General features: G+C 38.3%; 1 protein-coding gene across 3 annotated transcripts in view; it reads left to right on the top strand.

The window, feature by feature from the left end:
- The window catches only part of cbfb (core-binding factor subunit beta), a 119,325-nt gene extending 92,943 nt beyond the window's left edge, over nt 1-26,382 (top strand). For all 3 annotated transcript variants that reach the window (XM_059992616.1, XM_059992615.1, XM_059992614.1), the window contains one exon: nt 25,035-26,382. In XM_059992616.1, the coding sequence (XP_059848599.1) occupies nt 25,035-25,100 (66 nt within the window). In that variant the 3' untranslated portion in view covers nt 25,101-26,382. The remainder of the gene's footprint in view (nt 1-25,034) is intronic.
- Nucleotides 26,383-27,463: the final 1,081 nt, after the last annotated feature.

The following is a 27,463-nucleotide window of genomic DNA, read 5'->3' as shown; positions in this document are numbered from 1 at the left end:
TTGTCCTAGAATGTGAAACCTTGATTTGTGGGAATATGGGTAAGCTATTCTCCCATTCTTTTATCTTGACTCTACCTGCTGGTCATTTAAAATTAAGATTTGTATCTCCCAGCTAGAAAAGCTATTAACTTCTAATTGTCCTAAAATCAGTGTCTTAACCTAAGTAGTATGTGGTGTAGTCTATTTAGCTCTTTGAACATGTTCTGTCAGTCTTTGTCATGGTTGATCAATCTTGATTTTTCTCTATCCCTAGATTCCCTTGGAACCCAAAAATCTGTTGATTTCTCCCTTTGTTCTCTACTAATAACAGAAAACTAAAATCTGAATGAAACTTTGTTTAAAATGTATTGTAGCAGCTTTCGGTGATGTCATCGTCCAGAATGGCAGCCCAAAGTAATAGCTCCTCTGGAAAAATGCTTATTTTGCCCTGTTAATCCGCCAAATACAAGATCTCTCAAATATCTGAACTTGTAAGAATGGGAGGGAGTTTCAAGATGGCGACGTAGACATCTGCCTTTTAGGCGCTCTTCATTTTTTAAGCTATAATCACCCTCTAATCAAATCTTTTCGTACCTAACTACATGGGTTGATATTTACGATTTATTTCTTTTTTAAAATAATACTTGATTTAATTTTTTCAAACTTAAAATGTCTGTACCTAAGAAATCATCTAAAGACCCTATAACTCTCGATGCAATCTCCAATCTTCTGGATACTAAACTTGCAAGTCTGGAAAATAAACTTACTGCGAAAATGTCTGAGCTTGAAGATGTCGTTAGATCATTTGATACCAAGCTTCAATCGCTGGCAGCAGATATTGAACGGCATGAAGAAAAGTTTGCGGCTCTTGACAAGATAATTTGTGAAAAAATATGTACAATCGAAACTTTGGAGGAGAAGGTACGATCGACCGCTAAAATAGTGGAGCAGAATAAGTTTAAAATCACCGATCTTGCAGACAGAACTTGCGTATTATTGGATTTCTCGAAAATGTTGAGTCTGGTGACTTAACTGAATATTTCTCTAACTTATTGTGGGAAATTTTTGGCGAGGACGCTTTGCGGGTTAAACCTACTATTGACCGTGCCCACAGAGTTCCAAGATTTTCGGCTGCGAGAGACAAGCCCCAAGCTGTGATTGTCCATCTCCATTTTCCTCGGGAGAAAGAGCTTTTAATTCGATTAGCTCGTCAGAAAGGTATGATTTCCCACAAAAACAACAAGTTTCGTATTGTGGAGGATTATTCATTCGAGGTGATGAGGGCGAGAATCGCTTTTAAACCGGTGATGGCAGAGATTCATTCGATTGGACTTAAACAAGCTTTAAGATACCCAGCGAATCTCAGAATTACGTTGAGTGATGATAGTCAGCGCTTATTTAATACTCCGGAAGAAGCGAAGAAATTCATTGAAGAATATCTGTCTTCTAGTACAAGTTGAACTATGCGTTATGTTGAAGAATTTTTGGAGAGAAGACGCCATTCCGCTTTTAGGCTTTAACTTATGAAGCTGCGGTATAGCTTTTTACTTTGGTCTGTAGACCTGGTTTTTTTTTTAATCATGATTTACAGATGCTCTTTTAATTTTACTATAATGTTTTTTTTTTAATTAAGTTTTTTTTCCTCTGGATTAGATATACACGCTAAGATTTTGTAATAATGATTTATTTTTTAAGATGTCGTTTCTTTTTCCCATAAGAATTTGCTTTCCCTAAGCGTTTATTTGCCTGTATTTGAGAATGAGACGAATGTCTTGAATTTTTGGACCTTTTTTTATATATATTGTAGTGGTTATTGAATCCTTTTTTAATCTTATTTTGATGACCCTTTCTTTTAAAAAAAAGATTGGCGAATTTACATTTATATTCTGTAATATGGTCCTTTCAAAATGTCGTTTCTTTTTCCCATAAGTCTCTGTTTTTGAAACGTCATTTTCTTAAATTTGAATATGGAATCTTTTTTTAAAGGCATATTACACTACTTTAAATTTCAATGGTTATCCTTTTTTTTATTAATGATTTTTTGCTTTTTTATATTATTTTTTCATTTTGATTGATATATATTCTTTCTTTTTACAACCCTGTATTTATATCTGGGTGTTATATAGTTTCTCTTTTCTTTCTTTTCATGAAGTTGCCATCTTGAAAATGGGGGTAATATTAGTATTAGTTAGTGCGCCTGCCGCTTGGCTCTTTTTCGAGGGGTTGGGGGATGGGGTAGAGATCTTTTTTCATGCTTTTGCTTTTTATTTTTTTTGCTTTTAGTTTATGGGCCGACTTTAAATTATTAATATTGTTGAGATGTCATGTTCTTCGGTTGCTACTGAACCATTTTTCCTTCTTCCTGAATCATGGGTTATGTGTCTTTTTAACCTTTTATGATATACACAACTAATATTGGCATGATGGATAAGTCTATTAACTTTATCTCTTGGAATACTAATGGTTTAAATCATCCGATTGAATGTAAAAAAAATATTTAAAGTATTCCATAGACTAAATGCTAATATTATTTTTGCACAGGAGACCCATATTAGGAGGGAGGATAATCAACTTTTTTTAGGTTCTGGAAGGGTCAACAATTTCACTCGAATTGTACCGCCAAAATTAGGGGTGTGTCTATTTTTATAGACCCCTCAATTTCGTTTACACATCATGAAAATATTTCTGATCCACAGGGCAGATTTTTGTTGATAACTGGTTCACTTTTTAATCGAAAAGTGGTTCTAGTTAATATTTATGCTCCAAACTTTGACTGCCCTGAATTTTTTAAACGTTTATTTACTTCCCTTCCTAATCTAAATGAATATATGTTGATAATGGGTGGAGATTTCAATTGTTGTCTGAATCCTTTGATGGATAGATCTAAACCTATCCGAATTCTTCCGAATAGATCAGCCTTACTTATTAATTATTTTATGGTTGATTCGGGAATTACTGAAATATGGCGGTTTTTGAACCCTAAAGATAAAGAATTTTCATTTTTTTCACATGTATATCACAGTTATTCTAGAATTGATTATTTCCTTATTGATCATCGTTTATTAACGGATGTTACTGATTGTAAATATGATTCTATTACTATTTCGGATCATGCACCTTTGAAGTTATCTATCAAGATTTCGGACTTTTCCAATAATACTAGATCTTGGAGACTTAACGCTACTTTGCTTCAAGACCCAGAATTTATCACCTACATAAAACAGCAAATTGACTTGTTTTTCTCAACAAACTATACTGAAGAGATTGACAGAGGAATACTTTGGGACTCTTTTAAGGCTTTTATCCGTGGACAAATTATCTCATATTCCGTTGGTAAAAGAAAACAAAGATATTTAGATATTGCTTTATTAGTGGATAAAATTAAAGAAATTGATAAGATTTATTCCGTGACTCCTACCAAAGAACTTTATAAGAAGAGAGTTGAGCTTCAAATGGAACATAGCTTATTATTATCTTCTTCAATTAAGAATTAATTAATCAGGACCAGGGCTCAATTTTATATCCATAGTGATCGAACTGGTAAACTGTTAGCTAATCAATTAAAAGCTATTTCGACTAAGCGACAAATTATTAAAATTCGTAAACAAGACGGTAATCTAACTACTGATCATAAAGAAATCAATAACACTTTTCAAGATTTTTATAAATCTTTATATCAATCAGAATTTGATGGCGATCTGTCCATGATGGATAATTTTTTTAACAATTTGAATATTCCCAAACTGACAGATGAAGATCGTAGCTTGTTCGATGCTCCTATCTCTATGGCCGAAATAGGAGAGGCTATCTCATTAATGAATTCAGGGAAAGCTCCTGGTCCTGATGGTTATATTATAGAATTTTTTAAAACTTTTTCTTCTTCGCTTTCCCCTTGGTTATGTGAAATCTTTAATGATGCATTTGCTAAGAAGAGATTACCTCAATCTTTTTATGAAGCTACTATCTCTCTAATTCTTAAAAAAGATAAGGATCCTACTTTATGTGCATCTTATCGCCCTATATCACTATTAAATGTAGACTCTAAGATTCTTACAAAAATTTTAGCCATTAGGTTAGAAAAGGTACTATCACAGATTATTTCAGAAGACCAAACTGGTTTTATTAGGAATCGGTATTCCTTTTTTATTGTTAGAAAATTGATTAATATAATTTATACTTCATCACCCATAATCCCAGAATGTGTTATTTCATTAGATGCTGAAAAAGCTTTTGATAGAGTTGAATGGACATACTTATTTAACTCTTTGAGATATTTTAATTTTAGTCCTAATTTTATATCATGGATCAAACTAATATATTATAAACCTGTTGCTTCTGTTCTTACAAATAATTACAGATCCTCTTTTTTTCAATTATCTCGTGGTACGAGACAAGGTTGTCCCTTAAGTCCTTTATAATTTAATATCGCATTAGAACCTTTAGCCATTGCTATTCGTGAATCTCCTAATATTTTTGGTATTACCCGTAATGAGAAGTTATACAAGTTATCACTTTATGCTGATGACTTGTTGTTATATATTTCTGATCCTGACAGGTCTATTCCCGCTATTTTATCCTTGTTGGCTCAATTTGGTAGTTTTTCTGGTTATAAACTAAACTTGGATAAGAGTGATTTATTCCCTTTAAATGCGCAAACTTTATTGAATGATAGGATACCATTTAAAGTTGTTACTGATAACTTTATCTATTTAGGTATAAAAATTACCAAGAAATATAAAGATTTATTTAGACTGAATTTTTTACCTATGCTCCATCAAATTCAACAACTTACGACAAGATGGTCTCCCTTATCCTTATCAGTAGTTGGTCGGATTAATGCTATTAAAATGATGATTTTACCGAAATTTTTATATTTATTTCAAGCTTTACCAATTTTTATTCCTAAATCTTTTTCTGATAATATTGATTCAAAAATCTCCTCATTTGTGTGGCAAAATAAAAACCCCAGGTTAAGTAAAAGGCAATTACAAAAATCTAAAAAAGGATGGTGGTTTAGCTTTACCTAACTTTAGATTTTACTATTGGGCGAATAATATTCGTAACCTAATATATTGGAAATTAGATTTGGATTCACCATTGTGCCCACAGTGGGTAAATTTAGAATGCAATGAGGTACAGGGATATTCTTTATTCTCTTCCTACTGATTTAGTTAAATTCAATAAACAGATATCTAATCCTGTTGTCAAACATACATTACGAATTTGGTTTCAATTTCGTAAGTTTTTTACTCTGAAAACCTTTGTTCTTGATAGCCCTATCTTACTTAATTTTTTTTTCAAACCTTCTTTGACAGATCAAGCTTTTAGCATATGGAAAAGGAAAGGTATAAAATGTTTTCGTGATCTTTTTTTTGAAGGTAGTTTGATGTCTTTCGACCAACTTTCCAACAAATTTAAGTTACCTAAATCTAATTTTTTTAGATATTTACAAATCAGAAATTTTTTACATAAAGTTCTACCATCTTTCCCCAATTCAACTTCAATGGATTTCTCAGGTTTGATTTTTACCTTAAATCCTTGTCAGAAGGGATTAGTGGCTTTTATTTATAATATGATTATGAAGATACAACCAGAAATATCAGGTAGAATTAAACAAGAATGGGAAAAAGAACTTCAATATAATATATCAACAGAAAAATGGGAAAAAATTTTACAAATGGTTAATTCTTCTTCTATATGTGCTAAACATGCTTTAATACAATTTAAAATTGTACATAGAGCTCATATGTCTAAAGATAAGCTTGCTCGATTCTATTCTCTTATTAACCCTCAATGTGACAGATGTCATTCAGATGTGGCTTCATTGACCCATATGTTTTGGTCATGTCCCACTTTACATAACTATTGGAAGGACATATTTGCTACCATTTCCTCAATTTGGAATATCGATTTACAACCTCATTTTATTACTGCAATTTTTGGTATACCAAGTGAGGATGGTAATCAGTTTTCCCCTTCAATTAGACGAATGATTGCTTTTGTAACATTAATGGCCAGAAGGTCTATATTACAAAATTGGAAAGAAGTAAATCCTCCTACCACGTTTCAGTGGTTCTCTCAAACTATTTCTTATCTGAGCTTGGAAAAAATTAGAAGCACTATTTTTGACTCATCAATTAAATTTGAAGAAACTTGGGGACCGTTCATTCGACATTTTCATATGAATTAATTTGACCTCTTCCAGACCTTCTCTCTGCTTATTCTTGTTCAGGTATGGAGTTCCGGAGTTTTTGACACTATCATATACATATAAACTGTTATTATTGCCCATGTTAGTTTAGTTTAGTGTTTTTTTTTCAATATATATTCTTTCTTGTATTTTTTAATTTTTTTTCTTCTTTTGATTATTTTTATTTTTTTCATATATAATTATTATAGATTTGATTGATTAATATACTATTTTTTTGTTGTTGATATTTAATAGGATATTGTTATCTTATTATTAATGTAATCTCAAGTCTATTGCACATAACCTATTCACTATTATGTTTTCTTTATATATGAAATTCAATAAAAAGATTGAAAAAGAAAGAAAGAACTTGTAAGAATGGAGAAAAGGAATGGAGATTTTTTTAAAAAGCGTCACTGTGGAGCCTGTGGACAAGGGGGGTGCAATGAGCGGCTCTCCTAAACGAGTGCATAGTAGTGAGGCTGACGCTGGGCTTTGTTTCAAGCGAAGTGGCAAATTCAGTAAAAATTCTGGAAGAAATACGGGAATTCCAAAAAGACATAAAACATCAACTTAAATGATATCAAGTCAGAGCTCACCAACATTAATCAAAAACTAGCAGTGGCAGACGCGAATTGAAAAGGTGGAAGATCGCGTTCAAAATGTGGAACAGATGCTAAGTAAGATGATAGAAGTGTTAAATCAAGAAAATAAACTACTCAATCAAGAAGGAAGGTCACGACGGAAGAATATCAGGATATATAATGTTCCCAAAGCAGCGGAAGGATTGTCTATGGTGGAGTTTGTAGAAAAGTTACTACGGAACACGCTGGAGATTCCCCTGACAACGGAACTCAACATTGAGAGAGCACACCGCGCACTCATTCCGAGGCATTCTAGAGACAGGGAAGATAAGCCACGGTCAATAGTAAACAGATTCCTTTGGTACAAAACCAAAGCAGATTCTGCGCAGAGCCTGGGGAAAGAAGGTAGTTTTTTTGAATGTGAAATTAATATATTTTGATCAAGATTACCCTCCTCCAGTGGTCCTGCAGAAATGTAAGGAATATTCTGAAGCAAAGCAAGTATTAAAGCAAAGAAAGATTAGCTTCCAGACTCCGTTCCCTGCTAAACTGCGAGTTTTTTTATTGAAGACAGGACGTGGCTGTATCAGACCGTGGAAGACAGAGGGTTGCCTGTCAGCGTGATCAATTCAAGGGAAAGCCTGACTGAGCAGGTATCCCGCTCTGCTTAGGAAATAATGAGAGAATCGAGAAAGCAGAGGATGGGAGGAGGGCGAGAGAAGAATATCAAGAAGAGACCGAGTTTTCAGAAGACAGACCCAACCCCCTCCAGAAGAGCCATAAGGTCTGACTAATGTCAAAAGTGTTGATAAGCGAAACAGAAGCAAAAATAGACGGTGCTATACTTATCTCAAGAAGTACATACTACAATGTGGATTTTATATTACTCAATTATATTTTTTATTCATTCATTCTCTCCTTTTCCCCCCACCTAAATGAGAATATATACATGGGAGAAATACACAGCGAAGTCTTTACTGTGTATTGGACATAGATTTTTTTCATTTTTATGGGTACTGCACTGGGGGTCCCCAATTCACAGGTAGGAGAGGTTATCCCTCACAGCTAGACATTTCCTCTAGCTCAACCCAGGGTCATCTACTAGAGACCTCGGCCTTGGAATCGCACTTACGTAATACACATGGCTAAGGACAAAATAAAATTCATTTATTTTAATGTCAATAGGCTATTAAAATTCTATCAAAAGTGAAAAAAGAACAAGCCCATGTATATTTGCAGGAAGCTCACTTAAGTGATAATGAGCATGGAAAACTAGAGAATGGGCTTCACTAATTTGTTTTCCTCCTCATATAAATCAGAACATAGGAGAGGAGTTGCTACTCTATCTCAAGCAAGCTAAATTTTGAAAAAGTATTCGAAATGGGAGATAAGGAGGGCAGATATATTCTGGTAAGGGGGAATATAGATGGAAATTCAGTTATTCTATTGAATATATGCGCACCCCCCCCCCCCCCAGGAAGTGATATTAGTTTCTTCTAGAAAATTACTAATATTATGGTAATAGAAAAAGGTTTCTTGATATGTGGTGGAGACTTAAATTACCAATTACAACCGAAGTTAGACTCTTCCAATAGAAAAACCTATGAAACAAAGTCCTTACATAAGAAAGTTAACACACTTTTTGAGGACATGGAGGGACCCTTTCCCCGATAGAAAGGATTACACTCATTATTCTGCCCCCCCCCTCAATTCTTTATATACAAGAATAGACAATTTCATAACATTTGGAAAAGATAAAGACAAAATAAACACCTGTTGAATTGGGACAGTAGATGTAAGTGACCATGCACCTATATATTTATCTGTTGATTTTGACCTTCAACCGAAGAAGACTATTTGGAAACTAAATTCAAGTCTACTCAATGATCTCTGTTTTAAGGAACAAGTTTAAAAAGGAAATTGGTCTTTACTTGGACTTCAATGGTAATGGAGAGGTTTCACCTCCCATTCTATGGGATACTCTAAAGGTTGTCTTAAGAGGGAAAACTATAGTGATATCTTCATGTAAGAAAAAAAAAGACTTTTTTTCTCTTTCTACAGGGATATGTTGGGGGGAGGGGGGAAGGGTTGATAATTTTTTTCCTTCTGTAACCATTTGAAAATTCAATTAAAAAAATGACTAAAAAAAGAAAAAAATAAGGAATAAAACAGAGGAAATTTTAAAAATTAATAGATTGGCTACACAAGAAATTAGGAAAAATTTAATGTTTCTGAAACAGACACTATGAAAGTGAATCTAAATCTATGAAAATACTAGCATGGAAACTGGAAAAAAGGAGCAGAAAATACAATTCATAGAATTAGGGATCCAAGAACAAAAGTGAAGAAAAATAAGTGAAATTCAAGAAGCTTTTGAAGTGTTTTACAAAACTCTATTTTCTGAAGTTCCGGGGGGAAGCATAACCCAAGTTGACACCTTCTTGAATTCTCTAGAGTTACCCACTTTAAGCGAAGAACAAAATAGAACAATGACTGCTGACATAACTGAAGCTGAACTAAAAACTGCAATTAGTAGGCTTAAATTAAGTCACCAGGATCAGATGGATATATGCCAGCGTGGTATAAAGAATTTAAAAATGAGTTAACTCTTGTTTTACTCCCCACACTGAACTGGGCTCTAAAAAAGGTGCAAATGCCACCCAGCTGGAAGAGGGCAATAATCTCAGCTATACCAAAAGAAGACAAGGATAAAATGGAATGTGGGTCATTTAGACCAATATCTGTTGTTAATGTAGATTATAGATTATCTACATTATCTCCATCCTGGCCAAATGGATAGAAGAGTTTCTATCCACACTGATACATGATGATCAGACAGGTTTTATACAACAGTGCCAAACGCAAGACAATACACTAAGGATACTTCACATTATGGATCATATACAGAAAAAAATTGAAGCAATAGTGATTAGTGTGGACATGGAATTTACAGAGCTTTACATAGATTTGGTTTACATGACACAATTATTAAAACTATACAGGCACTATATGACAACCCTACTGCTAGGATTAAAATCAATGGATATTTATCAAATGGTTTTACCCTAGAAAGGGGCACGAGACAGGGTTGTGCGTGGTCACCGCTACTCTTCGCATTATATCTGGAACCATTAGCTCAATACATCAGACAAAATGAAGATATCAGAGGAACTACTATTAAAGGGACAGAGCATAAATTGGCCTGTACGCAGATGACATTTTGATCTATCTAAGGCAGCCAACATACTCTTTACCTAAATTGATGCAATCCTTTGAACAATATGGTTAATTATCAGGATACAAGATCAACATAGATAAAACCCAATTAGTCTCATATAACTATAGCCCACCAAGAAAAATTGAAAGTAGATATCAGCTATTCAGTTCTAGGCATAACAGCTCACCTTTACCACTCTGTGTTGTCTAATTCAGTTGCACATTGAGTCACTTTATGCATTTGTTTGGCTTTGTGTTTGAAACTTCTCACTGTGTGGTTTTCTCCTTGGTTGTGCTTTTTGTCTGACTTGCACACTCTGTGACCTTGTCTATGACAATTTCTGTAAACTTTTTCTTTGAACCAACAGCAATTTGCATCATGGAAGGATTTACCTTATTGATAACATTTTTTTTGTGCCATTCAGGGACTTTTTGTGTGTTTTACATTCTAAACTCTTTTTCTATAGTTCTGCTGCATAGTCTCTAGCGATATTGCAATCATCAGTGCCTGTTCTGACAGTAGCCTCTTTTGAGTGCTTTGACAATGCATGCCACATACAAGCCTGTCCTTAATGCATCAGAAAGTCCATACCTAAAGTGACAGTGTTGGGAAAACTTGCACATTTCTGCAACGTATTCAGAAATGCTTACATCCTTTGACTGGTTCCTTTTGTAAAATCTAAATCTTTCAGCTATAATCAGTGGTTTGGGGCTCAAGTGATTTTGTAAAATGGTAATAGTTTGTCAAACATCATCTTGCTGGCTTTTCAGGAGTTACTAAGTTGTGTAAAAGCCTGTAGCACCCATTAAGCTTTAAAGCATGGATACTTTATTCCTCATCCAATACAATTTAACCTACTCAGTATGCAATTAACAGTCCTCATTAGCAATACCAAATTTGTCATTTTCCAACTAAGGCCATCATTATGCTATTTTTACTTAACTTTGTTAGTTGTGCATCTTTCTCTGTGTACCATGCACTCTTATTCGTGCATCCCTTTGTTAGAACATGTGACTCCATGACTGCTTTCTGCGTACTGACCCCAATGTCGCCCTCACCCTGATGGCCAACTTCGTGAGTGGCTGCATCAGGTTGTGTGTGTCCCAGGTATGTGGGCACCAAGTACCACTGTGTGCCCAGGTTCTACCTGTTGCCCTGGCTACGAAGGATGGGTCTGGCCCCTTTCCTGCGCAACACCCTGTCAGCTGGTCATTGTCCTTCATAGAGAAGTTCTTTCAGGTCAACGTCTTTGACCACAGGGCCATCAGGCAGTGGTCAGCACGTAAGAGAAAGACATGATGGACACAGTGGGGTGGTTCCTTGAGCAGACCGTCCAGTTCATCTGGCAAAATGCCTCATCGCCTGACCTCACCAAAAGGCACCAAGACCTCGCTTGGCTGGCGGTGAGAGGGGCCCTCCCAGTCTGATCCCTCCCGTATGCCCGGAACGTCATCTCCACATCCCTCTGCCCACAGGAGGACTGCAGTGAGGAGGAGTCGGTGACCCACCTCTTTGCACACTGTGGGTTCGCAGAGAAGGTGTGGAGGAGGATGGAAGGGGCTGTGTCGAGGTTTATCCCCAGCAGCTGCGTAACAGAGGACTCTCTAATCTACAGGCTGTTCCCGGGGATGCACACTGAGACCAACATCCAGTGCGGCTGGCAGATCATCAACTCGGTCAAAGACGTTCTTTGGTCGGCCCGAAACTTGATGGTCCACCAGCACATAGAGATGTCTGTAGGGGAATGCTGCCGACTGGCACATTCTCACCTGCAGAAGTACTTGCTGAGAGACGCACTCAAACTTGGTGCAGCCACCGCAAGGGCCCAGTGGGGAAGGACCACAGTCTAGGGTTCTTCTCCCGCAGGAGTTGAGGGGTGGGGGGGCACGGGGTGTATACCCCTAAACAAGTGTATATAAATATGGAATAACAGGGAGCCACGTGGGTGGTGAAAAGTGTGAAAATGTAAAGACAGCAATGGAAACAGTTGTAAAGGATTGAAAGTCATTGAATGGTTTATTGTATATAATTTTATTTATTGTTTCCTCTCACTGTTTTTCCCTTCCTGTGAAGTCGTAACTGTCGTTGCAGTTGGTGTATGCGCTGACATTATGTTTGTACTTGTAAGGGCATCTCTGTAATGTTAACTGCTGAGGTAATGGTTTCTCTGTAGCAGCAATGTTTGCGTTATAACTAGAGATAACGGATATCTATCCAATAGGAGAAATGTTATTCTTTTTTGTGTGTCTGGAAGCTGTTGGTTTCGTGGGCTTTTACCAGAAGGTGCTGTTACAAATCAGCAACAATGAATATATAATTGAGACAGGTTTTTTTTATAACAAATAAAACATTTATTAAACACAGTAAAAACCCACAAGTAAACAAACGACTAACGTAACTGGAAGTCAGCTGCGATACGGCAGCTCGAACAGTTCTTAAAGCGGTAATGCGAAAGTCCAAAAAGATTTCACAGTCCGTTAAAGGAGAGGCTTAAAATGATGTAAATTCTCTTGTGGATTTACTGCTGATTCCAGCCGAAGTATGTTATTCCCCGGAGGATTTACAATCGAAGGAAACAAAACGGCTTAAAGGCACTGACCTTTCTTTGGCGAAACTTTACCTAACCCTCTATTCTTCTGGCAGAACAGGAGTTATCATGGGCATAGCTGACGAATTCCTTCTGAATGAGCATCAAACAAGGTTGAACCTGCTTTACCTTCGAAATTAACTTTCCTCGATCTTTAAATTCCCGAACTTCAAATCTTCACTCTCTAATGACTGGACTGGCAATAATATGGCCAAACTGCCGGCAATAACTTTAAAGACTTAAAACAGAAAGTAAAACTCCACTCTTAAATGAAACTGCGTCATAACATCAGAATACGCAGCAGCGTGGAGTCAGTAGCGAATTCAGCTACGAACTGCCCACATCACAGGGTGGGGTTCTTCTTTTATACCCGGTTGAAAAACTATCACATGACCTCTCACTGGCAGGAAAATGACATCACTCCCCCATCACAAGACCATTACCGCATGTCCAGCATAACTTCAATTACATCATGGTCACGTGACAGGTACAAGACACCCACGGGTACATAACAGTGCAAGGGGAATGAAGAGAGGAGACATGACTTGAGGGAGTCGGCGGGCCACCCGACTGGGTGGACTCCGGGTGGGAGTCTGGGGTTTGGCAATGCTTGGAGGAGATCGAATGGTAGATAGGAGATCTTGCTGAATGAACTCCAACAATTTGTGCACGGACTGTTTCATAAGATTGGCACCTTTTTCTTTTTAACCACATAGTCAAAGTAAGAGTTATAAATCTTAATCGTTTAACTGCATATTGTGTACTGTCCATTATTTCTGGGTACTGATTTGAAACAGGACACATCGCACAGCATCCACAACAAGATTTATTAAGTTTGGCCGGGTGGTGGGGTTATCACCCCTGAGATTAAGCTGCTAGGTGAAGCAAATGTGACATACTCATCATCAATTTGTTGTGTCTATATAGCTACATGTCAATTAAATATAGGAACCCACACAGAGGTAGCTTTAACTGGTGTACTTACGTCACAGAGAGAGAGAGCAGATCAATACACAAGTTACCAGTCCATATTTAGTGCTAAGATGTGTCATTGCTCTGAGAGAAATAGATCCCTATATTACAGACATCAAAGGTTTTGGCAAGAAGGCAGGAGAATAGGATTGGTTGAGAAAATAAATCAGCCATTATTGAATGGTGAAACAGAATCAATGGAGCAAATGGCCTAAATGGCTCCTGTCTTATGGTAATTTCTGTCGATGTATTTAGGAAGCTTTTCCACCTAAACTCTGCATTTTACATGTTAAGAATATATTGTAATGAAACTAATTAGTGACACTGAAAATGTGCAAAGTATTAACAAATTTCTTTCAAGTGTACATCTTTACATCTGTTCTCCATTACTGTCAGTAAAATTTCAAATCTTTTCAAGCATCAGCTGTTATTACCTTTAAGAAAATGTTGGTGGTAAACCAGAAGCAAAATACTGCAGATGCTGGAAATTTGAAATGAAAACAAACTGAACAATTCAGCAAGTCAGGTGGTGTCTGTGCTGGACAAAGCAAGACATTTCCTCAAAACTCTGGAAAAAATTAGATAAACACATTTTAAGTTGGAAAGGGAAGATTGTAATAATAAGGCAACAAGGAGAGATTAATTAAGGGGTACTGGTACAAGTTGAAAGAGGCTGGCCAAGGCTTTTCAATAGAAGTTATGCTCAGGAGTTTTGTAAGTAGGAGGGGAAAAATAATTGAATTACTAGAAGATAGCAAAAAATGTGATGGAAATGTCAGCTACAAGTTTGGAATACTTATCTAAATATGTTGAATTTACAAACCAAACAGAGTAGAACTGGAGGAAGTGTGGCTTTTCTCTACCTACTGTTCATGAAAACTACCTGTTTTGTTTTCCCTGATTGGGACCATTTGAGTGAATCCAAAACTTTTGTACTGTTTTGCTTGCATTTGTGTGGTCTGTATTTGTTTGACTGATCTTGTTGGTGGAGTCTTTCCTGGAGCTAGTTAGTGAAGACCTTTGGACTAGTTTAGGTCTTGAACAATTGAATTGAATCATGTTGTCAAACCAGAACAAGATCTGCTGACAAACTCTTTTAAAAAAAATTCAAATGGCAAACCAACAAAATGCTGGTGGAACACAGCAGGCCAGTCAGCATCGATAGGGAGAAGCACTGTCGACGTTTCGGGCCGAGACCCTTCGTCAGGACACAGTTTTGTATTCAGAATTTCATGGGTACTACAGGTTGAGGTGTGCTTCTGATTGTTTACCTACCAATAAAATAGCAAAAATATTATCTATCTGGATTCATTTTCACAGTTGCTAGATACTAAGTTCTCTGCAGAGCAGATTTGTGGACTGAAATGCAGTTCCTGAAGAAAACTCTGGATGGTGCTAAAAAAAAAACCATGAGCTTTGACTCTAGTGAATTTTGTAGAAAACATTAAAAATTCACTGTAGCAGAAGTATAACATGAAAAGTAACAGTGTCTTGAAGTAAAGTGACACTTTTAGCAAAAAGAAAGCCACTTAATTTGTACAGGAGATGAAAATGCTCAGCAACAAACTAGTGTCAGTCACATGCACTTGAAGACAGTAAATGATGAAGACAACACATCATAACTTGAGCTCAAAAAGAGAAAAATCTGCAGGTGCTGGAAATCCAACACACACACACACACTCACACTCTGCTGGAGAAACTCAGCAGGCCAGGCAGCATCTATTTAAAAGGTGGGGGAGGAGGGAGAGAAACACAAGGTGATAGGTGAAAGCTGAAGGGAATGGAATGAAGTAAAGATTGGGAAGTTAATTGGCAAAAGAGATACAGGGTTGGAGAAGGGGAGGTCTGATAGAAGAGGACAGGAGGCCATTGAAGAAAGAAGAGGGAGGTGATGAGCGGGCAAGGGGATACGGTGGGAGAGGGAAATGGGGATGAGGAATGGTGAGGGGGGGGGGGCGGAGGGAGGTTGCACTACCGGAAGTTTGAGGAATCGATGTTCCTGCCATCAGGTTGGAGGCCATCCAGACAGAATATAGGGGGGTGTTCCTCTGACCTGAGTGTGGCCTCATAACAATGGAGGAGGCCATATAGACATATTAAAATGGGTGGCCACTGGGAGATCCTAATTTATGTCGGGTCTCACCAATATACCAGAGGCTACACTGGAAGCACCAGACACAGTATATGACCCTGGGTGAAGTGTTGCCTCACCTGGAAGGACTCTTTGGGGCTCTAAATGGTAGTAAGGGAGGAGGTGTAGGGGCAGATGTAGCACTTGTTCTGTTTGCAAGGATAAATGCCTGGAGGGAGATCAGTGGGGAAGGACGAATGGATAAGGCATCCCTGTGGAAAGCAGAAAGTGGAAGGGGGAGGGGAGGATGTGCTTAATGGAGGGATTTCCAGAACGACGGAGATGACCTCCTTCAAAGAGAAGGGCTTCCCTTCCTTCACCGTCAATGCTACCCTCAACTCCCTTGTCCATTTGTCCTCGTCCTTCCCCCCGCCCCCCGGTTTCCTTCTGGCACTTGGCACTTAACCTTGCAAACAGAACAAGTGCTACACCTCCTCCCTCACTACCGTTCAGAACCCCAAAAGAGTCCTTCCAGGTGAGGCGACACTTCACCTGTGAATGTTGGGGTCGTATACTTCGCCAAGCACCTGTGCTCCATCCACCAGAAAATGTGAGATCTCTCAGTGGCCACCTATTTTAATTTACCTCCTATTCCCAAATCAATATGCCTGTCCATGGCTTCCTGTGCTGTCGTGCTGAGGTTGGAGGAACAACACCTTGTATTAAGTCTGGGTAGCCTCCAACCTGATTGTAGGGTAATTAATTTCTTGAATTCCCCCCACCCCCTTTTTTTTCCTTCCATGGCCTTCCGTCCTCTTCTTTCAGACTCACCCTTTTCCAGCCCTGTAACTCTTTCACCTATCACTTTGTTTTTCTCACTCCCTTCACCTCACCTTTGTTTTTCTCACTCTCACACCTTTTAAATCTACTCAGCTTTTTTTCCCCTATGCTGCCAAAGGGTCTCCGCCTGAAATGTCGACTGTGCTGATTGTTTTTTGTCCTTTAAGAACATGTATTTGAAATGTTACTTCTGCCATTAGATGTTGACTGTGAGTTCTTACTGGAGTGAGCAGATCTTTGCATACCCTATCCAATGGTTTTTCTTCCCTTGTTCTTCATTTGGAAAATTTTCCCGGAGTCTGCTGAATATGTGGGTGTTGATGTCAAAATTAGCATTATGGGTCGGGGATTTTGATAAAGTAAAACAGTGTATTTTAACAGGAATCATGTATTGAAACAAAGGAAGAATGACATAGAATGAAATAGCTTGGCAGGTGAGAAAAAGTATAGAAAATAATTAAAATATTAAATAACTGCAGACACAATTTAGACCCTAGTGCGTGTGATTTTACAATTTCAGTTACTCTTTTTGTGGATGATTGAGGGTGAATGATTTTGCAGCTTTGGCTATTAAAAAGACCGTAGCAATGGTAAGAGCCAATAATATGACTTTGAAATATTGTCCATTCCTTTCTTATTGGTAATTGACTGGGACAGGTGCCATCAGGCTGCTTTAAAGAAGCGTTAAACTAATTAAGCTATGAAGTGTTTCAGATCATCAAGGCCTTGCCAAGTTTATTCAGGTACATTATAGGAGGCTAAAGAAGAAACTACAGGAGGCCTGGCTGACATCTGGTAGACTAGAAGGTAGTGAATGTTGTGCCTATGTATAAAATGGGTAGCAAAGAAAATCCTTGGAACTACAGGCCAGTGACTCCCAACATCTGTGAATTTACTGGTGAAAATTCTGAGGGATACAATGTATATACATCTGGACAGAAGGAGATTAATTAGGATAATCACCTTTGTTTTGTGAGTGAGGGATTGTGTCTTAGAGTTGATTGCGTTTTTTGGTTTTATTTTACGTGACTAAGAAGGTTGATAAGGGCAAGGCAGTAGATGTGCTTTATGTGGACTTTAAGAGACTAAACAGGTATATGGAGGAATTTAAGGTGGAGGGTTATATGGGAGGCAGGGTTTAAGAGTCAGCACAACATTGTGGGCCAAATGGCCTGTGCTGTATTGTATTGTTCTTTGGACTTCAGTAAGACCTTTGTTAAGGTTCCACATAGCAGGCCAAACTGGAAAGCTAGATGTCGTGGAATCTGAGGGCAGCTGACCAATTGGTTTGGTGGTACAACCAATCCAGATGTTGGAAGATGAGAGGAGGGAATTTCAATCTGGTAGAAAAAGACAGCAGCAAGCAGGTCACGGCAGCATCCAATTCATGTTTGTGATTGAGTCTCATTAGCTTTTTGAGGCTTCAGCAAAGAGAGACTCCATTTAGAGAAAGCAAAAGGAAAAAAACTCCAGGTTGTTTTTTTTTCCTTCCCTTCTTTATATATGCTCAGTTAGGATAGGTGAGATGCCAGGCAATATAGTGGAATGCTCCTCTTGCGGGTTGTGGGAAGGCAGAGAGACCTCCAGCTATAGCATATAATTCAGTGTAAGAAGTATCGTAGCAAAGGCGAATGATAGTGCTGAAGATAAGGTAGCTGGTTTACAAACAGGCAATGTGTTGTGAGGACCAGTTGTTGATTGTGTAAAATTGCAATCAACAGGATGAGTTGCAAAGTAAAAGGTCGACAAAATCAAAAAGGGTGAATAAAGGACTGAAGTTGTTATATTTGAATGTGCGCTGTTTACGGAATAAGGTAGATGAACTTGTAGCACAGCTACAGATTGGCATGTATGATGCAGTGGACATCTTGAAATCATGGCTGAAAGAAGATTATAGCTGGAAGCTTAATGCCCATGGATACATATTGTATCAAAAGGACAGGTGGGAAGGCAGAGGGGACAACATTGCTCTGTTGGTAAAAAAAAAATGAAATCAAATCTTTAGAAAGAGTTGACATAGGGTCGGAAGGTGTTTAATCTATGTGGGTTGAGCTTAGGAACTCCAAGGGTAAAAAGACCCTGATTGGAGCTGTATATAGACCCCCAAACAATAGTAAGGATGTGGTCTACAAATTGCAATGGGAGATTAAAAAATGCATGCCAAAAGAGCAATGTTCCAATAGTTATGGGGATTTCCAAGAGGGTGTATTTCTAGAATGCCTATGAGATGGCTTTTTAGAGCAGTTCATGGTTGTGCCCACTAGGGGATCAGCTATTCTGGATTGGGTGTTATGCAGTGAACCAGAACTGATTTAAGAGCTTAATATAAAAGAATCCTTGCAGGCAAGTGATCATAATATGATCAAATTCACCCTGAAAATCAAGAAGCTAGTCAGATATATCAATATTACAGTTGAGTAAATGGAGTTAGAGTTATGAGAGAGGAATTGGCCAGAATTGATTAGAAAGGAACATGGGCAGGGATAATGACAGCAGCAATGGCAGGAATTTCTGATAGCAATTTGGAAGGCACAGATTATATACATCCCAAGGAGGAAGAACTATTCTAAAGGCAAGATGATACAACTGTGGCTAACAAGAGAAGTCAAAGCCAACATAAAAGACAAAAAGAAGCCGTATAATAGAGCAAAAATTAGTGAGAAGTTAGAGGTTTGGGGAGCTTTTTAAAAAAAACCAATAGAAGGCAATTCAAATAGTCATTAAGAGGGTAAAGGTGTGATATGAAATTAAGCTAACCAATAATATAAAGAGAGTACCAAAAGTTTCTTCAGACATATAAAGTGTAAAAGAGAGATGAACGTGGATATAGGCCTGCTGGAAAACGATACTGGAGAGCTAATGGGGGACAAGAAAATGGTGGACAAACTGATAATCATTCTCACGTGGAAGACACTAGCTGTATGGTGAAAGTTCCAGGTGTCATGAAGTATGTGAAGTTACGTTTTCTAGAGAGAAGGATCTTGGGGAACTGAATGGTCGGAAGGTGGATAAGTCACCTGGACTAGATGGTGTTCTGAAAAGGTGGCTGAAGAGTTTTTGAAGGCATTAGTAATGATCTTTCAAGAATTACTAGATGTTGAAATGGTTCCAGAATACTGGAAAATTGCAAATATCACTCATCAAGAAGGGAGAAAGGCAGAAAAAAGGAAACTATCGGCCAGTTAGTCTGGATGTTGGAGTCGGGAAAATATTGCCTGAAAAATATATTGGAATTCTTTGAAGAAATAAAATCAGGATAGACAAAGGAGAATGTTGTGCTGATGTTGTGAATTTGGGTTTTCAGGAGGCCTTCAATAAAGTGCCACACATGAGGCTGCTTAACAAGCTATGAGCCCGTGGTATTACAGGAAAGATACTAGCATGGATAAAGCAGTGGTTGATTGGCAGGTGGCAAAGAGTGAAAATTAAGGGAGCCATTTCTGGTTAGCTGCCTGTTACTAATGGTGTTCTACAAGGGTCTGAGTTGGGACCAATTATTTTTGTGTTATATGTCAATGATTTAGGTAATGGAATTGATGGCTATGTTGAAAAGTTTGCAGACGATATGAAGATAGCTGGAGGGGCAGGTAGTTTTGAAGAAGTAGAGAGGCTACAGAAGTACAGACATTTAGGAGAATGGGCAAAGAAATAGCAGATGGAATACAGTGTCAGGAAGTATATGGTCATGCACTTTGGTAAAAGAAAATAAAGAGTTCACTTTTTTCAATGGAGAGAAAATGCAAAAAAAAACAGAGGCACAAAGGGACTTGGGAATCCTTGTGCAAGATTCCTAGAAGTTAATTTGCAGGTTGGGTCTGTGGTCAGGAGGCAAATGCAGTTATAGCATTCATTTCAACAGGAGTAGCATATAAAAAAAAACAAGGATGTAATGCTAAATCTTTATAAAGCACTAGTGAGGCCTCACTTGGAGTATTGAGCAGTTTTGCGCCCCTTAGAAAAGATGTGCTGAAACTAGAGAGGGTTTAAAGGAGATTCACAAAAATGATTCCAGGATTGAATGGCTTGTCATATGAAGAGCATTTGATGTAAGCTTGTATTGACTAGAATTCAGAGTGAGTGATGACCTCCTTGAAATCTATCGAATGGTGTAAGGCCTTGATAGAATAGATGTGGAGAGGATGTTTCCTGTGGTGGTGAGTCTTAGATCAGGGGACATAGCCTTATAATAGAGGGATGTCCTTTTAGAAGGAAGATGAGGAGGAATTTCTTTAGCCAGAGAGTGGTGAATCTTTGCTACAGGCAGCAGTGGAGGCCAAGTCTTTATGTATATTTAAGGCAGAGGTTGATAAATTCTTGATTGGCCAGGACATGAAGGAATATGGGGAGTAGGCAGGAGATTGGGGCTGAGAGGAAAATTGGATCAGCCATGATGAAATGGCAGAGCAGACTCGATATGCCAAATGGCCTAATTCTTCTCCTATATCCTGTGGTCTGATAGATTTTGTGTAGTGGGAGCAAGATTGGGAAAAGCAAATGCTGCCAGTCATTCTGTACACCACAGGTTATAGGTTAATCAGACACTTGGCAAAACTTAATAAAAAGTTATATTTAAGCATTGGTGGAGTTGGCCAGTGTTAGTGGGGAGCTTGACATGTTGTCTCAGAGGCTTTGGCAAGGAGAAGTGGTTGTTCAAGATAGATTTTTCAGGCAGCTTGCTTTTTTCCTTGATCTTTTTTTGTTGCACAGTTAGAGCAGTGGGAATGCCAGGCAGGATAGTGGAATGCTCCTCTTGCAGGATGTGGGAAGGCAGGGAGATCTTCATTGTTCCTGGTGATTGCGCCTGCAAGAAATGCATCCAGCTGCAGCTTCTTGCAGACCAATGTTAGGGAACTGAGCTTGAGCTGGATGATTTTGGGAAGCTGAGTGCAGGATACAGGTGGGAGAAGGGGGATTGGCAACCAGTGTGGGGTACCCCTGTTCCATCAATTATTATTATTCCATCAATAACAGATATATGGCTTTGGGTACTGTTGCTGGTTAGGAATGCCCTAGTAGATGAAAGGCACAGCTGTCAGGTCCCCAGCACTGGGTCTGACTTGTTCATAAAGGAAGGGGGGGGTGGGGGGGAAGAGATGAATGAGAGGATTCATTAGTTAGGGGAACATACAGGAAGTTCTGAGGACAAGAACAAGATTATAGATCGTATGTTTCCTCTCCAGTGTCAGGGTCAGGGACATCTCAGTTAGAGTCCGTAACATTCTTAAGTGGGAGGGTGAGCAGCCAGGGATCATTGTCTATGTTGGGTCCAGTGACAGGTGGAGGAAGGATAATGAGGTCCTGTGAAGTGAGTTCAGGGGGTCATGTACTAAGTTGAAGGACAGGATCTCAAGGATTGTGATCTCAGGAGAGCTAACCATGCCGTGTGAGGCAGAAATAGGAAGATCATACAGTTTAACATGTGGCTAAGGACATGGTGCAAGTGGTAGGGCTTCAGACTTTTAGATCATTGTGCTCTCTTCCAGGGAAAATGCTATCTGTACAGGAAAGATGGTTTGCACCTGAACTTGAAGGGGAACTAATATCCTTGTGGGAAGGTTTGCCAGTGCTGCATGGGGTGGGGGCTGTGGTGTTAAACTAGACTTGCAGGGAATGGATGCCTCACTGCCAAAGCAGATGGTAAAGTGGTTTTGGGGAAAGACGTTGATAAGCCTACGTACAAAGACAGCTATTGAAAGATTAAGCATGGTGGGAATAATATGGAGTGGTGTCTATTTCAAAGTAAGGAGTATTGTGGGTAAGGTGGATTAATTTAGAGAATTTAGAGCATGGATCAGATCAACATGTGGAATTATGACATTGTAACCATTAGTGAGACTCGGTTCCAGGAGGGGCAGGGATGGCATTATTAGTCAGGGAAATTGTCTCAGCAGTGCTGAGAGAGGACAGACTGGAAACCTTGTCTGAGGTGAAGTGGGTGGAACTGAGGATGACCTCATTAATGGACCACTCAATTTTCAGTCTGAGTTAGAGGAACAAATTTGTGGAGAGATTGCAGAGAGTGGCAGTAGATGGTCGTCTCTGACTGGAGGCCTGTGACTAGTGGTGTGCTATAGGAATCAGTGCTGGATTTGTTATCTATATTATTGATCTGGATGATAATGTGGTATACTGGAAAAGCTAATTTGTAGATGATGCCAAGATTGGGGGCATAGTGAGCAGTGAGGAAGGCTATCAAAACTTGCAGTGGGATCTGGACCAGTCAGAAAAATGGCAGATGGATTTTAATTCAGAAAAGTTTGAGGTGTTGCGCTTTGTGAGTACAAATAGGATTTGAACAGTGAGCAGTAGGGCACTGAGGTGTGTAAAACATATGAATACAGATCTACAATTTCCTGTAAGTGGTGTCACTGGTAGATTGGGTTGTTAAGAGAGCTTTTGGTACGTTGGCCTTCATAAAGTATTGAGTACAGGAGTTGGAATATTATGTTGAAGTTGTATAAGATATTTGGAGCGTTTTCCATAGTTTTGGCCACCTACCTATGGAAAAGGTATCAATAAAATTGAAAGAGTACGGAGAAAATTTACAAGGATGTTGCTGGAGCTTGAAGATCTGCTTTATAGGGATAGTTGAATAGTTGTGACTTTTGTCTCTGGAGTGGAGGGAGATGTGATGGAGGTATATAAATTTGAGTTTTTTTGATGGGGTAAGTGCAAACAGGCATTTTTTTTCCACTGAGGTTAGGTGAGACTAGAATTAGAGATCATGGGCTAAGCTTGAAAGGTGAAATGTTTAAGAGAAACATGAGGAGTAACCCCTTCACTCAGGGGGAGGTGACAGTGTAGAGCAAGCTATCAGCTGCAGTTGTGGATGTAGGTCCATCTTCAACATTTAAGAGAAATTTAGTTAAGTACATGGATGGAAGGAGTATGGAGAGCTGTGATCCAGGTGCATATTGAATGGACTAGTCAAAATTAAAGTTTAACAGGGACTAGATGAGCCAACAAGTGTTTGAGCTGTACTGCTGTATTACTCTATGATGGCATGTTTCTTTCTTTGAGACTGGAAGCCTGTGATTAGTGGTATACCTCAGGGGTGAGTGCTAGGCCCATTGTCTTTTTGTGATCAATATCAACAATTAAAATAAGAATGTATAATCAAGTATAAGGCATGATTGCTAAGTTTACATGTGACACTAAAATAGGTGGTTAAAGTGGACAATGATGAATGTTACCAAAAATGCAGGAGGATCTTGATCAACTGAACAAGTGGGCCGGGGAATGGAGTTTAATTGTATAAGTGCTAGATGTTTTTTGGAAAGGCAAATCCAGGTAGGACTTTCACAGTGGACAACAGGGCCCTCGGGACTGTTGTAGCACAGAGACACCTTGGAGTATAAGTGGAATCAAGTCAAGTCACTTTTATTGTCATTTCGACCATAACTGCTGGGACAGTACATAGTAAAAATGAGACAATGTTTTTCAGGACCATGGTGTTACATGACACAGTACAAAAACTAGACTGAACTACGTAAAAAAAAAACACAGAGAAAGCTACACTAGACTGCAGACCTACACAGGACTGCATAAAGTGCACATAAACAGTGCAGGCATTACAATAAATAATAAACAGGACAATAGGGCAAGATGTCAGTCCAGGCATCGAGTATTGAGGAGTCTGATAGCTTGGGGGAAGAAACTGTTACATAGTCTGGTCGTGAGAGCCCGAATGCTTCGGAGCCTTTTCCCAGTCGGCAGGAGGGAGAAGAGATTGTATGAGGGGTGCATGGGGTCCTTCATAATGCTTTTTCCTTTGCGGATGCAGCATGTAGTGTAAATGTCTGTGAAGGCGGGAAGAGAGACCCCGATGATCTTCTCAGCTGACCTCACTATCCGCTGCAGCATCTTGCGATCTGAGATGGTGCAGTTTCCAAACCAGGCAGTGATGCAGCTGCTCAGGATGCTCTCAGTACAACCCCTGTAGAATGTGACGAGGATGGGGGTGGGGTGGGAGATGGACTTTCCTCGGCCTTCGCAGAAAGTAGAGACGCTGCTGAGCTTTCTTTGCTATGGAGCTGGTGTTGAGGGACCCATCACAGGTAAGTAGGGTGGTGAGTTATAGGGAGAGATTGGACAGTTTAGGACTTTATTCCTTAGCGCACAGGAGATTGAGGGGTGATCTTATAGAGGTGTGTAAAATGATAAAGAGCATAGGTAGGGTGAATACAATCAGTCTTTTCCACCAGAGTTGGGGCATTAAGATTTAGAAGGCATCAGTTAAAAGTATGAGAGGAATATTTAAGTGGAGTTTAAGGGACAACATTTTTACACTAAAGATAACATCCATGTGAAATCAGCTGCTAGAGGAAGTGGTTGAGAAGGTACAACAACTTTTAAAAGACAGTTAGACAGGCACATGGATTATAGAAGTTTAGAAGTATATAGGCCAAATGCTGGCAGATAGGGCTAGCTTGAATAAGGTGTCTTGGTTGGCATAGACCTGTTAGGCTGAAGGTCTTGTTTCTGTCCTGTATGACTATAACAATTGATTTCAAGCATTTTCATTACAATTTTTCTCCACATTATTTAGTTATTTGTCTCACTTTTTGACTTGCATTTATTTTCTCTTGTGCAGCCACGCAGACAGGACCCCAGTCCCGGCACCAATCTGGGGAGCGGAGATGAGCTCAAACTACGTTAAATGTTCTTGGAGCAGCTTCATCATAAACCTTTTTGTGGGATCAAGTAGCTTTCTGGTGAACTGATGTTTAAGGAAATGAAGATGCTATGGTCTGAACAAGATTTTTTTTTAATCCAGCCCCCAACAGCTCCAAGCCTTTGGATGCCTCATTCAGCACAAACTGCCAGGGATTGCACTATGTCCATTTACAGTACCTGCATTTCCTGTTTTAAGCATGTAACCAGCAGCAATCTTTGTTTTCTATGCAAGGCTATGTTTCTTTTCATTTGAATTTTTAGCCCTTTTATGGTATTATTTGTCTTCTCTCAGCCTGGTTTTTTAACCAAAAAATACAGAAAATCTATCAGAAATTAGGTCAAAGTATGTTGAATTAAGGTTTAAATGGCAGGAAATCAGAAATTTAGTTCTGCTTTTTCTGTAATACATTCTGTGTCGCAAGTGTGTAAAAATTCAAAATCTGTTTGCCTTTGCTTTTCTAATGCACAGGGAATGCATTATTTGCTTGTCTGCAATTTTTCAGCTGTGATTTTTGTATCATGTAAAGAGATAGCCACATAAGGAAGTAATTTTTTTCCACAATTGTAAAATAATTGTTGAGAGTAAGGTTATTGCAGTATGTTGGAGAGCAGAAGACTCTCCAAGGTAAAGAACATTCAATTCTGCTTGTCCTTTCCATTTTCTGAATTAAAATTCAGGCCTTAATCCAAATCTATCAAATATTAATTTTAATTTCTACCCAGGTTTAGTTTAAAATAAATATGTGCATATTTGTTCCAAATCCAATTACTTTTTGTTTATAGGTCACATCTCACACAGTTTTATATTCTATTGTTACGAAGTTAAATATATAGCCCTGAATATGGGGAATAAATTGGATTGGAAAAAATGTAAAGCAGTGCACATATACATCATGTGCTGGACACATGAAAAGTGACCAAAAGATTTCTGAAGTTCCCTGGTATATCATGTATTTGGAGAATTGATGCTAGTGGCTTTGGTGGCTATTTTCTGCTTTGCATTGCTTAATAATATCTTAATGCTGGCATTAGGATTGGGATATCTGCTTTCTGCTAATTAGACCAAACAGTTCAAACCTTTGTTACTGGTGTTAAGTTATTGATGCAATTTAATAAGTTTTTCCAGTCTATATTTAAGTAGAAAGAATTGCATCGAATTGCATTGTTTCTCCCTCAGGAGTTGCTTTGAATTACTGAGCTAGCTTTTGCTACTTTGTCAATCTGAAACATTTCCTTTTAAATTACTTTATTAATAAATCTGAAAAGTCAAACTTGTCTGCTTTGTCTTCATTTTTAAAACATTTGGAAGTCTAACATGAGAAAAACTCTTAGAATTCATCATTGTCACAGATTTTTGATGTCAAAAAGTTGACATCAGAATGGTATTACCAGTACAAATTATAAAGAAGTATTTGGACAATGCTCCAATCCTGCTAAAGAGATTATAATTTAAGTATAAACTTAACTCAATATATCAGGAGGTGACCACTTGGTCCATTGGCTCCATGCCAGCTTCCAACAATGTGATTTCATCTGTCCCATACTCAATCTTATTTATTTCCCTGTATTCCATAATTTACTCTTCTCATTCACCCATCAACTCCCTTTTGATTCATACCACAATAAGCAGTAACTTACATTGACCTGACCTTTGGAAGGAGAACGCCTGATGAAATTTCCATCGTCACAGGAAGAAAATGCAAACCATGTACAGCACCCAAAGTTAAGATCAATCTCTGGATCTATGATTTAGGAGAGCTAATTACTCCACCACTATGCCAGGCTGCCACATTTTTAATCTGCAGGAAAAGCTGTTTCTTTTATAAGTCAAAGTGCAACCAAAAGAAAAGCAAGCTTTACTGATCAATGTCTGAGGGAAATAGTGGAGGAAACATGAATTGAAAGAGTTGTGGTGATACTTCCCAATTAGAGCATTAACTAATTTCTAAAGCAAAAAAATTGAGTAACCATCAATAATAGGGCCTCAAGATATTAATCTGTTACAAATATCTGTAAATTGAAACAGAAGTAGGTTAACAAAGGTAAGTTAACTAAGATGCAACAGGGTTGAAACCCATGAAATTAAAATTCTGTAAATGCTGAAAATCTGAAATAAAAATATACTGGAAACACTTAGAGGCTCAAATAGGATCTATGAAAAGAAAGAATTAATGTGTCAGGTCTGAGGCTTTTCATAAAAGCCACAATGTTTGCTGTAGGAGGTATACAAAAGGAAAAGCTAATCTTGAGATGGCCATCCAGCAAAACAATTGTGGAATTAAAATTGAAAGAAATCAATATATCTTGTATGAACAAGTTACAGAAATTTATCAGGGCAGGCAAAAT

This window comes from Hypanus sabinus, chromosome 17, assembly GCF_030144855.1.
Source record: "Hypanus sabinus isolate sHypSab1 chromosome 17, sHypSab1.hap1, whole genome shotgun sequence".
Taxonomy (NCBI): domain Eukaryota; kingdom Metazoa; phylum Chordata; class Chondrichthyes; order Myliobatiformes; family Dasyatidae; genus Hypanus; species Hypanus sabinus.
Note: the sequence above shows the minus strand (reverse complement) of the source record. Positions and strands in the feature narration are given on the sequence as shown.